Source organism: Phalaenopsis equestris, unplaced genomic scaffold, assembly GCF_001263595.1.
Source record: "Phalaenopsis equestris unplaced genomic scaffold, ASM126359v1 Scaffold000618, whole genome shotgun sequence".
Classification (NCBI taxonomy): domain Eukaryota; kingdom Viridiplantae; phylum Streptophyta; class Magnoliopsida; order Asparagales; family Orchidaceae; genus Phalaenopsis; species Phalaenopsis equestris.
Genome location: NW_018165058.1, coordinates 247515 through 261051, shown reverse-complemented (window position 1 = coordinate 261051; position 13537 = coordinate 247515). Strand labels below are relative to the sequence as shown.

At 35.0% G+C, this 13537-nt stretch overlaps 1 protein-coding gene across 1 annotated transcript in view; it reads left to right on the top strand.

The window, feature by feature from the left end:
• The window catches only part of LOC110029981, a 21317-nt gene extending 7994 nt beyond the window's left edge, over nt 1-13323 (top strand). The window contains 8 exon segments of the mRNA XM_020732503.1: nt 11010-11064; nt 11067-11146; nt 11228-11296; nt 11407-11478; nt 11937-12019; nt 12092-12223; nt 12647-12860; nt 13068-13323. Of these exon segments, the coding sequence (XP_020588162.1) occupies nt 11010-11064; nt 11067-11146; nt 11228-11296; nt 11407-11478; nt 11937-12019; nt 12092-12223; nt 12647-12860; nt 13068-13112 (750 nt within the window). The 3' untranslated portion in view covers nt 13113-13323.
• Nucleotides 13324-13537: the final 214 nt, after the last annotated feature.

Genomic DNA, 13537 nt, shown 5'->3' with positions numbered 1-13537 from the left:
TTCCACTCCTAGGCTTGAATTTTAAGCCTACATGTAATCATTACATGCTTTACCAACTTCTCAAAGAGAAACCTACTCTTATTTTCATATCGCCAATTTCAAACATATGAAATTTATGCAACTATAAGGTCAATTCCAGCAAGAGATTAAGATTCAAACCATCACATGATATACAAGAAGATCCTCTTCAGGCAAGCATGGTAAAAGTGAATTCAACTTGTGGCAAAAAAAAAAAAAAGAAATAAAAACTAAATCATCACCAAATAAAACCAAGCCCAATAAATGGGTTAAGTCTAAGCCACCAGCCAACAAAACCAAGCTACAAAAAGGGTCAAAACCGAGCAGACAAGAAATAGAACCGAGCCCAGCAAAATCAATCCACAAAAAGGTCAAAACCGAGCCGATAAGAAATAGAATTGGGCTCGGCAAAGAACAAAACCCAAGCCACAATTGCATAAAACCGAACTCTGTATAGGGAACAAACCAGATTGTCAAAAGGCAAAACCGAGTATAGTATAAAGGGCCAAGTTTAAACCATCACAAAACCAAAATCGAACTTCATAAAAGGTACCAATTAAGCCATTAAAATATAAGTTTAAATTCAAGTTAGGAGGCTAAATCGAACCATCACAAGAACCCAGCCCGAGCTCCAAAGCTATGTTTCCAAACCCAAAAGATGTTACCAATATATATACTTTCGTGTAAGACAACCAAGGAAGCAAAACTGTAGCTCTCAAATTGCTATTCCGGGCCAAAACAAATTCCAAAAATGCATTCGAGCAGGGGCAACATAGAAACCAACTCCAAATAGATGTTCAAAGTCAAAAATATAATCTGCATTATAAGCATTCAAATAGGAATAACAAGAAGAGCAAAACTGAGGCATTATAGCAGCTGCCCAAAGCATCTAAAATTCTCCAAACTATACTTGAATAAAAGAGCAGCAAAACCGAGCCCCAAACTGTTGTTCAAAATCAAAAGAACAGTCGTCTCCCTGTTTTATGTATTCGAGTAGAGGCAGCAAGGAGAACAAAAACCACAGCCCCAAGCTAATATTATAAACCAAAACAATCTTCATACATATATTCAAATAGGGGCAACAAGAAGAACAAAACCGAACCCCAAACAATTGATCAAGGCTATAAAATAGATCTCCAATATCTTTATTCGAATGGGGGCAACAGGGAAGCACAATAACAGCCCCCAAATATCAAAAGAATCCATGTACATCTATTTCAAACCGAAGGAAACCGTGAAGCTCAAAAACAGAAGCCCACCTTATCAAATAAGTCCAAAAATCTCCTTCGAACAAGAGACAATCGAGCAGCTTAAAACGAGGCAAAAAAAAAGGCCCAAACAAATATTCTCAAATAAGGCATCAAGAAAACAAAACTACATCCCCAAAAAAAAATCCTCAAAAGCCAAAAGATATTATCCAATGTATATTCGAAGAAGGCAGCAAAGGAAGCAAAACTGCAGCTCCCAAACAAATCCTCAAAAGCCCAAAGATGAATTCCTAATGCATATTCGAAGAAGGCAGCAAAGGAAGCAGAAAACTACAGCCCCAAATAGTTATTCCAAAACCATAAGAAAAATAATCCCTGTATATGCATTCAAATAATAGCAGAAAGAAGAACAGGAACCACCATGGTATTTGAAACCAAAAAGATCTCAACACATGTATTCGAATAGGGCCAAATAATATAACTATGGTATTAATCTATCAAAATCATGATCAAGAATAACCAGTTCTCAAAATAACTGAAATCTGACCTCGATTTCTTGCTAGCTCAAGAAATGAAAAGAGTAAGAAGAAGTCATGAGATGAAAGCTTCCAGCAGAAATCCCTCCGAAATCTCAAGAAAAAAAAACGTAGCCCTCTTTCTCTCCCCCTTGAGAGTATTTATAGTTGAGTGAGGGGGGGAGAAGCTCATGACTAGGGACCCATACGATCTCAAGAATGAGAGCTACAAGCTCATGAGGGGGAGAAGCAATTACAAAAAAGTAACCGACAGTTACAAGCGGAGAAAGAGATAAAACACCACCAGAGAGGAAGAGGGTGTCCAGAGAAACCGACAATAGGGCCATCGTTACTCAGCCGAGAGAAACGAAGGAGATAGGGCAAAATTCGGTCCCAAGAAGAGGAAGGGAGCGCACGTGAGGAAGAGTTTAGGATTAGGTTTATAAAAAAAATATCTTTTATTTTAATAAAAAAACTTTATCAAATATTTTTTATTAAAGAAAATATTAAATTTTGTGTGATCTACTCGCGCTCGGCGCCCCAACAAAATGTGTGTCCTCACTAGCTAACGTCGACGTTCCGGACGCAACGGCGCGGCCCGTTTCGTCATCTAGAGTCATCCGGACAAATTCGTCGACGATCGAGCTAATTTAACTTCAATTCGCGCGCGACGCGTCAAATGAAATTATTGTGACCCGTTCGGAACCGTTTAACGAGTGAATTTTTGACCGGTCTTCACATAATCAATTTAAGTGACAACCAAAGTCATGTAAACTGCTTGCGGTAGAAAGTCAAACGTCACACGCGTCGTGGGGTCTTCTTATGGTTTTTAAATCATTATGGGAACTCAACAAGAGCTTTAATATGTCATCTTTTAATCGATTCAATTGGACGTCAAGGATTAGAAACCGTCAATATGAAACTTCAAGGAGCGAAGAAATTGTCTGAATTTCTAAGTCGTGTAGATCCCAGTCTAGTCCTCTAGGAGAGTCAAAATATAAATCTTAAGGCTAGATCCTAGGGTATCTAAGGAAGGAAAAAAGAAGACCTAAAAAATGAGGTCAACAACATTATACAAATGATGTACCTTCTCGGTATTGAAGTTAAGAAAAAGGATGAAAGCTTCTTTATTTCTCAAGAAAGCTATGGAAAATAAATTCTTAAGAAATTCAATATGAATGATTGCAACCCCAAAAGCACTCCGATGGAATGTGGAGGCAAGTTATCCGACAATAAGAATGGCAAAATTGTCAATCCAACCTTGTTCAAGAGCTTGGTTGTAAGCTTGTGCTACCTGACTTGCACCAGGCTGAACATACATCATGCTGTTGGAATTGTTAGTCGCTATATGGAGGCACTAACTACAACTCACTTAAAGGCTGCCGAGAGGATTCTTTGTTATATCAAAGGTACGATCGAATTTGTCTTATTCTATTCATCATCAAATGATTTCAAGCTTGTTGGTTATAGTGATAGCGACTGGGCTGAAGACTTGGATGAGAGAAAAGGTGCTATAGAGTTCGTGTTCTACATGAAAGACACAGTTTTTACTTGGATATCAAAGAAGCAGTCAATCATCGCTTTTTTTACTTATGAAGCTGAGTATGTTACTGTAACTTCATGTCTTTGTCATGCAATTTGACTCCGAAATTTATTGAAGGAGTTCAAATTGCCACAAGAATAGCCAACAAAGATTTGTGTCAATAACAAGTTAGTTGTTGCTTTGACTAAATATCCAGTTTTCCATGATTGAAGTAGACATATTGACACACGTTATCACTTCATTAGAGACTGCAACACAAGAAATGATGTGCAAATAGAGTATTTGAAGACTCATGATTAAGTTGCTGATATATTTACCAAGCTCCTCTAGTATGAAAATTTTATTAGGATAAGAATGCTCAGGATGATAAATCAAGTTTAAGAGGGGGTGTTGAAAATTAAACTTGATTTAAATTTGTCTTTTAATTGAGCCCATAATCTAGAAAAGTCTTTAGAAAATTCTTGAAACTCATTTTATGAAGAAAATTTTAGAGGTTTCTAAAGATATATTTTAAAGGAATGATATAGAGAATTCTAGAATATGTAATTAATGACTCTTGTAATTGAAGATTAAAAAATATTATAGAGAGTCCATTGTAGCCATAGGATTAAAATGTGTTGGCACAATCCTAATGGGAGTGTCGTTCATATAAATAGGTGTGACGTTTTTGAGTTTTGTATCGAGCAGATTCAAGGAAAAAAAGTAAAATAAAAGTGAGTTTTACAAATGTTTCTCTTCTCATTTTAGCATTCCTCTTATAATAGCTTCTTATCTTCCTACAATGCCCCTCTAAAGACTTATAAATATTTTTCCATTGTTTATTTGAGAGGGGTAGGAGAAGAGAATAATGAGCTAACAACTAAAACAATACTAGTGAAAAAATGTGCAGGTGAACAACCAGTAGTCATTGTTGACAATCACCAGTAATTGTTGCAACTAACTATGACTATTGTAGCCACCAATTACAATTGTTATAGTCTAACTGCAAGTTTTGTACTTAACTATTGCTATTGTAGTTATTAAATATGGTTTTTGTAACCCAATTATAACTATTACAATAAACTATTATTATACATCTATGACTAACAGTATTATATTTCAACTTAAACAATTTTGGAAAAGAGTAAACCTTTGTTATCTAGTGGATTATTTTGATGGATTTGGCCTCGTCATTTTGCCCCTTTCTAAGATTATTTCACGAAAAAAATCAGTTGTCTCTTATATTTATATCTGTGTGTACTAGAAAATTATACTAAACTAAAACTCAAAATGTCTTTGTCATTGAAAATTTTCTAATATTTAACAGTTTGGCTCTCTTTGTGAGAAAAAGAGTCAAACCTTTTCGATAGCTTCTAAGCATAGCATTCGCAACAACGGAGCTTCCTACTCTAATACACCCCTCACTCTCATGATTTGAAAGAAAAGCATACTCGACTTCACAATGATCGACCTACCCAGCTTCACTCATGTGGACAACAAAGTCAACACTCACGGTTGTCATGAAGGTTGATAAGTCACTAGGGAGGGCTACATGATCATGTGAAACTTTGAGATTCAATCATCTCCAGAAGGAGAATTGGATATCGAGATTTCACGATGAGCCTTTAATGGAATATATGAAGTTTTGATGATATATAGTACAAAACTTTTAAGTGATGTGCCTCCTTTTTAATTATGCTATTAAATATCTTAATCTTGAAAAATAGTCCTTGTTTGCAAGATTTTTAAACTATTGATAAACTCCTACGAATTGTTTGTCAAATAGAAGATCTCACTTAGGCATTGAATATTTTATTTAAATACGAGATGTTTGATTCAAATATTAAAATCTTTGAAGAACATTAGGACAAAAATCTTTTAGTAGATCGCATGCTTTTGTGGTCTTATTTAATTTCGAATTGAATTGGGAAGCTTAGTTGTAATTTTCAGCTTTTGTAGACAGGCTTTAATTATATTGGGGGAGAAATTGTTCATTTGTGTTATTTAATTAGTGTGTCATAATCCTATCTTATTTAAATGAGAGATTAGAGTTTTTTTTTTATGTGAGTTGTAACCTTATTTTTTCTTCGTTGTCTTTTCTTTCTCATTTGTGATAGTGGAATTTCCTTTCCCTTGAACATAGGCGCATTTGCGTCGAACCATGTAAATCATACCGCGCTCATTTGATCTTTTGTTCTATGATTTTGTTATCAACATTATTTGCACAATATTTGATATAAGAGCTTTTGGTTTTGTTCTGACAACTGATGACAACATCTTGTGAGACTTTGCGATCGGAGTAGTCAGAGAAACGGTGCGTAGTTAGATTAGCGTGGTCGGTCTGGTGAGGAGCTATTAAACATCGTGCGGTTCGGCGGAAGCGGATGCACGAGTTTGGTCCCGTCAGTCCAACGATAGCAACATAACAAGCAGGTACAATGTATGAAGCATCAAGCGGGTCTAGCCTTGTCCTTCTATGTACAGACAACACGTGATAAGAGTTCGAGAGTGTATCTTTTATTTGCATTCGAAAGAGTATTCCTTGATGAACATTAACACAACGCAGTGTTCTTCAGCATCCACCATGGCATTGGAAAAGATGGATCATTTACTTAAACTTCCCATCAAGATCGATGTGATGAAATTTGATAGCAAAGGGAATTTTGTATGTGGTGATGCGAGATAATGAATGTGATGTGATATTTGAATTTGAAGGAGGTTCTTGATTGCAATGAACATCTTGTAGAGATATTAAAGAGATATTGAATGAAGATGAACCAACATATTTGTGGTTTGATTCAAAATTGCTCAACTCAAGAATTCAAGTATGGGGTGATGATGAAGACATCTGCAGGAAAATAATGGAAGACATTGGAGGACAAATATCTCATGAATTACGTGGAGAATCGTCTCAATGTGAAGCATCAACTTTACAGATTTCATATGAGACATTAGGTAAATATTGATGAACACTTAAATGACTTCACATGGCTGTTGGCAAATCAATTAAATCTGGATTAAAATATTAGAGATGAAGGTAATGCACTTCTTTTGTTGAATTCACTCATTGATGAGTACAAAAATTTCACGATAACACTCATTCATAGGAATGAGGTTTTGAATTATGATGAGGTGAATAGGACGCTATTAAATCGTGATTTCCATCGAAAGGATAAGGAATCTGCAAAGACGGATTTGGCCAGTGCACTTACACTCATACGTGATATATATGAGAAAAATAAAATTTGGGCAAGTGTGGCAACAACGATATTTCTCAAAAGTGTGGCAAGTCACGTGGGCGTAATCTTGAACTTGGAAAAAATTAGTGTGCTTTCTATTTGGAGACTACCATTGAAAGAAAAGTTGTCCAAAGTTGAAGGAGAAGGAGAAGGCGAAGAAGGAAAAAGAGAGTTTCCTCTGAGGTGAAAGTCAAGCTTATTGTGGAGATTTGTGATAATGCAAATTAAGATGCATTGTTATTTAGAATTTCTCATAGTTTATATATAATTTATTTGTTTTATATTTTGGATATATATACTATCTATCACATTTATCCTATCGAGGGTGGTTCTATACGTACAAGAAACTTCACAACGATGGAGTAACTATGAACAATGATCAAGTTTGTCATACTATTGGTGCGGGTGACATTTTTATCAGAATGCATGATGATATTGTGAGAGGGTAGATTGGTGTTAAACATTTTCTGGATGTCATGAAAGAATTTATTGTCAGCTGGGGCCTTAGAGGCCAAAGGCTATGAGGTAGTTATCGATACATGACTTTTGAGGATATATCGTGGAGCACTGATATTAATGAAATGATTTTACTATCACAACCTTTACTACTGAAACGACTGTTGTTGTTGATGATTCTTCTGAAGTTACTATGTTGTGGCATATGCAACTAGGTCATGTTGGAGATCCTTCATTTTAGGCTTTGGTGAAATAAGGATTAATCAAAGGAGCAGCATCTGCAAGTTTGATTTTTGTGAACATTATGTGTTTGGTAATGAGACACAGGTTCCTCTTGGGACTGTTATCATAATATAAACTGTATTTAAAGTATGTTCATACATATGTTTAGTGTTAAATGAAGGCAATATCATTCAATTCTTTCATAAATAATTACTCTAAATATGTACGGGTATACACCATGAAGCGCAAGAGTGAGATGCTGAAGATTTTCATAACTTGGAAGCCGTAAATTGTGACTCGGATTGGTAAAATATCTAGTGTATCATATCAGACAATGGGGGCCAAGATACCTCAAATGTTTTTTTTTTGCAAGGATTATATAGAGCTGGGATAGAACACTAGTTTATTGTTCGAGACACCACAGAGATGATAAACTCAGATAGGTAATAATATCCGTTGTAGAGTTTATCAAGCTAAGGCTATAAATTATGTTTGTCATTTGGTGAACTGTCTGTCTTCTATAAATTTTGGGAAGAAATTCTCAAATGGGATTTGGCTGGGGCATACTGCTAGAGATTATGAGCACATGAGGGTATTTGAGTGTCCAGCTGACTACCACGTGCAAAATGATAAATTAGAATTATGAGCAAAGAAGATGATATTCATTGGCTTCAGGTTTGGAGTCAAGGGCTTGGAAATGAAGATCATCATTAGCGGGGATGTTACATTTGAATAAACAAGCTTGTTGAAGCCTTGTGACTCGAAGCAGGTGGAGAGCTCTAAATTGATCACAAATATGCAACAGAAGTTCGTGCACTTCTACTCAGTTACCTGATCCAGTTGCAGTTCAGGGAAGTATCTATTGACAGTGCTAAAGAGGAGTTGTGAGAAGATGTTGATGTTGAGGTTCGTGCTCAAAACTCTAATGCTAGGAGCATGACAAGGTGCTAGAATATCCCAAAACCAGCTTGGTTGAGAGATCATATTCCATTCGCACTTTCGGTCATGTAGGGTAAAATCTCTTGTCACTACTAGGAAACTATGGAGAGCTTGGATGGTGATCTTTGGGGAGGGGTAATGAATAAAGAGATGAAGTTTCTTTGGAAAAGTGCTGCTTAGAGGTTTGATGAAGTTTTATTGTGGAAAAAAATTCATTGGGTGCAAATGGGTGTATGCAAAGAAAGAATGATGTTATGGAGTTGATGTATTGTACATGGTAAGGTCAGTGGCAAAAGGTTTTGCACATGGAGAAAAGATTAATTATGATAAGGTGTTTTCCATGGTGGTCAAATATCCCTCGATCTATGTTCTCTTAGTACTTGTAGCACATTATGACCTGATTTTGGAGCAGCTTGATATGAAGATTGTATTTCTATATGAAAAATCACAAGACGAGATCTATATGTTGTAGTTGCCTGAATATAGAGCCTTAAAAGACTTGATTTGCAGACTGAACAAGTCTTTATATGAGGAAGCAATCATCATGGTGGTGGTATAAAAAGTTTGATTAGTTCTTGATAAGATAAGCGTACACGAGGAGCTAATACGATCATTATGCATATTTTAAAAAACTAGCTAATGTTGAGTTCATCTACTTCTATATTGATGACATGTTAATTGTATTTGTAATTCAGATTGATGTTGATAGGATTAAAAATCAACAGTCCAAATATTTTGAGATGAAAGAGTCGGGTAAGCTGGCTAAATTCTTGGTATGAAAGTTTTTAGGGACAAACCAACTGTAAAGGTTTGATTCTTGCACTAAACATATTTGAAAGGTGCTGATGTAGTTTGGGGTTGATGATTCAAGCAAGGTGGTGAGTCTGCTCATTGCATCTTTTTTTTCAATTGAGTTTAGATTCGTGCCCTAAATATGATATTGAGAGGAAATATGTGCGATCAGTTTCTTGTATTAGTGCAGTGGACATTCTGATGTATGTTATGATTTATACTATATCAGAGATTACAGATGCAGTTGTTTTTAGCAGATTCATGCATGATCTAGGATGGAGTCATTGACAGACTGTGAATAATATTATGAGGTATATGGAGGGTAAAGTTGATTGGCTTGATATTTGAGAGATATTCATCTATTGCTTATTTGTGTAGGCTACACTGACTCAGACTATGCATGTGATATGACTAGGTGGAGGTCTATGATTGATTATTTATTCACATTGACAAGATGTCCAGCAGGTGGAGATCAGTGCTTCAGTCTGTTGTTGCTTTGTCTACTATAGAAGATCAGTGCATGATAATCACAGAGGTGATGAAGAAAGTGATATGAATGCAAAACATATTGGATGATTTGAGAGTTAATCAGGAGTCTCTAATGATGTTCTAAGACAGTCAGAGTGCAATATGCTTGACCACAAATCAAGTTTATCATGCTCATACCAAACATATTGATATGAGATACCATTTTGTTTAGAATGTAATTGATGACGATAAGATTCTGTTGAAGAAGATAGGTACAAAGAAAAATTCAGCAGATATGCTCACAAAGGTAATATCAATTCAAAAGCTCATCTATTGTAAGAGTTTGGTGAACATATGAGCTCAAGATTGATTGTCCAGTAGGGCGTTTTAAAGAACTATTCGATACTTGATTTCTTTAGGAGGGGGTACGTAGAAAACTATATTGGTATAGTCATTTTTTTTGTTGGAGTTTTATTTGTTCATCTTTTACCTATCTGGGAGTAAAAGATAATTTGAAGATTTTTTTACTAGAGGTTTAAATTGTATTGAGGGGTTAATTTGCCATTTGTGTTTTTTAATTATTGTGCCCTAATCTCTATTATTCAAAGGAGGGATTAGGCCTCCTTTTGATGTGTGAGTTGTAACCCTACTTTTTCCTGATCATCTTTCTTTCTTCCCACCTGTGATGGTGGAATCCCCATGAACATAGGCGGATCTGTGTCGAACCATGTAAATTGCACCGTATTCGTTTGATTGTTTGTTCTATGATTTTATTTTCCACATTGTTTGTGCAATATCTATGACTATTGGTCTTTGTAATCTCATCTTAAATAATTCCATATACAATAGACATATGTGCTTTCAATATCTAATGGATTATTTTGACTGGACCAGACATCGTGATTTTTTCTCTTTCGAGGATTTTTTCATGTAAAAAATCAAGTTGCCTCTTAGGTTTTTATTTGTTTGTATGCTATAAAATTATACTAAACTAAAGTTCAATATTACTTTGTTGTTGAAAAATCCATCTTTTTCGATAGCTTCTAAGCATAACGGTCATCATTTAAAAGAAAGGCGTACTCGACCTCATAATGATCAACCTAGCCAACCTCACCCATGGGGACAACAAAGTTAAGAGGACACTCACGTTTTTCATGAAGGTTGATAAGTCACTGGGGAGGGCTAGACGATGAGGTGAAATGGTGAAAGTTTGGATTTCTAGATTTTACGATGCGCCGTTAATAGAGTGCTTTTCTTTTTTGGGTTTTAGATGCTATATATATATATATATATATATATATATATAAATTTTTGATGATATATTGTAGAGAACTTTTAAGTGATGTGCCCCTTTTTTCCATTATAGTAATAATTATCTTAATCTTGTAACAGTAGTCTTTGTTTGGAAGATTTTAAGACTATTGATAAAACTCATACATATTGTTTGTCAAATAGAATATCTTCCACTTAGGTATTAAATATTTTTTTGAAATACGAGTTGTTTGATTCAAATATTAAAACCTTTGAAGAACAATAGGACAGAAATTTTTTAACAGAGGGCATGCTGCTGTGTTCTTATTTAAGTCTGAATTTATTTGGGAAGCTTAGCTGTAATTTTCAGCTTTTGTAGTCAGGGCCATTTGAACTTACTACAAGCTGGACGGTGGTAATGAAGTTTGTGCTTATGCATGGAAGCCGGAGTTGGTTTTGACCGGCGTGTCCATCATGGGGGTAAATCCTAAGAATCGGAAGTTTTGCAGCCACGTGGTGAGGTTCATGTTCTTGCTTTGATTGACACTGCTCTTTTTACATACTTGGTGTGGCTACTGTTGCTCCTTCATTCTGTAGGATCTATGGGATTCAATTGAGAACAATGAGTACTTCTCGTTGGAAGCTCTGGCGGATGTTGTAGGGCAGGTACTTATTCAATTCAATTTTGTTGATCTTGGAGAAAATCCAGCATACAGTGTTGTACTCACTGACATTCTTATGTAAAGCCTGTAATCTTCCATAGTCATCTTCCATAGTTGAGCTTTTATAAGACTCCGGACTTGGAAACACCAGATTACCAGATCCTGAAAAGAACTGCCAAGTATGAGGTGTTGGTCTTCATTCAAGCTTGTTTCAATTGAAATTTACTTAATTTATTGTAGCAATGAAAATTTAGTTTTTCCATGTATATTTGCAGGATCTTATGTTATCATTATGTCACCATGTCATTCGTGTATTGTGACCCAGAACGCATCTCTGATCCTTCATTTTAAGTCAAGTCTTTTTGTCTCGATATACTGAACTTATGGATGAGATTTCTGTGAATCTCAGTCTTCTTTTATGATAAAACTTATCTCATAGCTTCAATATGTTTATATGGACAAACTGTTATATTTGTCTTTTTTTTTTCTCTATTTCATTGGCTATGTTTTGTTTGAGTGGGTTTGTCTTGTATTTCTTGAAAACAACGTATATCACCCATTAATGTTACATTATTTTTATTTTAGTAATCTTAGAACTATACTAATAGTAGGATAAATGGTAATGGATTATTGTGGCTCTATAGGTTAGGAAATATGCATCCTTTCTTGTGGCTGAGACGAAAGGAGATAAGCTTTCAGGCTCATCTGGATTTAATGATGTTGCAGGGTGAGTAGTTCAGTTGCCATTTCTGGTCAATTTTATTTTACTTAAATTTACATCTTATTTTGATCTTCTTAGATACATATTTGGCAAAAATTCCACAATGGAAAAGATTCCAATGACCACCCCTGTCTTTACACAAGCTAAAGATGCTGCATTATCAGAAGTATCAATCCAGATAGTTCTCCCTAAGGATAAAGAAAATAGCAAGTAAGAGAATAAAAACATAGCAACATGAGGGTCTGCTTGGGATAACTTTTTTTTCTTTTTTTTGTTTTTGTTTTTATTTTTATTAAAAATATGTTTGTTTGCATGTTCTTATTTTTTATCTTTGAATATAAATTAGCTTGTTTTTAAAAAGACTCAAAATATCTAAAAGTTATTTGAGTATTTTTAAAAACAGTTAAACATGTTATATCAAATCAAACATGTTTTATTCCAAATGAAAACATAAACAAAATAAAATAAAAATGAAAAATACAATATAAGTAGTGATCCCAAGCGTGATCCTAAATGGCCCCTTAACATTTATGTCTAGGATGAAATTTATGTGACATTTGAAATCTATATAGTTTCTAGTATAATAAATAAGCATGCCATCAAGTTTGGTAAACTTAAACATTTCTTGAGCAGCTTACCCGAACCTAGTTTAGAAACAATCAGCTTGAGAAAGGTAGAAGGAGGCTTTGCTGCTGCTGTAAAGTTCAGTGGAAGGCCAACTGAGGATATAGTTAGACAAAAAGAGAAAGAACTACGGTCTGCTCTGATTGAAGCTGGTCTAAATCCGATGAGGGGTTGTGTGCTTGCTCGGTACAATGATCCTGGACGCACTTGGAGTTCCATAATGGTAAGCTCCTTGTTCCTTTTTAACTGCAAAACGTTTTTATATAATTCAAGTATAATAACAACTCTTATGTTCTATAGCTTTTTTTTAAATCTCTTTTGTCCTATAGTTGGATTATTTTAAGCTTCGTTTGAATATGGATTTGATTTAGTTTCCTCTCTCAGGCAGTGCTAATTTCAAACTTTCTTACTTTCGTTGCTGTTTCTGCAGAGAAATGAGGTGTTAATATGGCTCGAGGAGTTCAGCTTAAGTTAGTATGTTTTTCTATGCTTGTAAATCATTTAAATGCACAGTACTTTCGAACAGCTATAACAATTGAATATTGTTGCGCCACCTATGATCAGCTCAAGGATCAGATAGCAAAATCTTATGGGCAACTTCTTAGCTGATGGTTTTTCTATGTATTTTTATTAATTCTATATAATTTCATGTTGTGCTAGATGAGTAAACCTATTGAAGAAAGCTTCATTGCCTGTTTCTTCTTCATTTTATTAAGAATAATGGTATCAGGATTGAAACTCAAAAACTTAGGCCTCGTTTTTTATCAACAGACTGTTTAAAGACAGCAAATTCAATTTTTAGGCATTTGAAAGAACTTAGCCAGCCACTACATGAAAAGCTTTTGTTGCATAGAAACTAAAATTATTGGTTATGGAAGCTGAAGATGAAAGTAGCCCTAT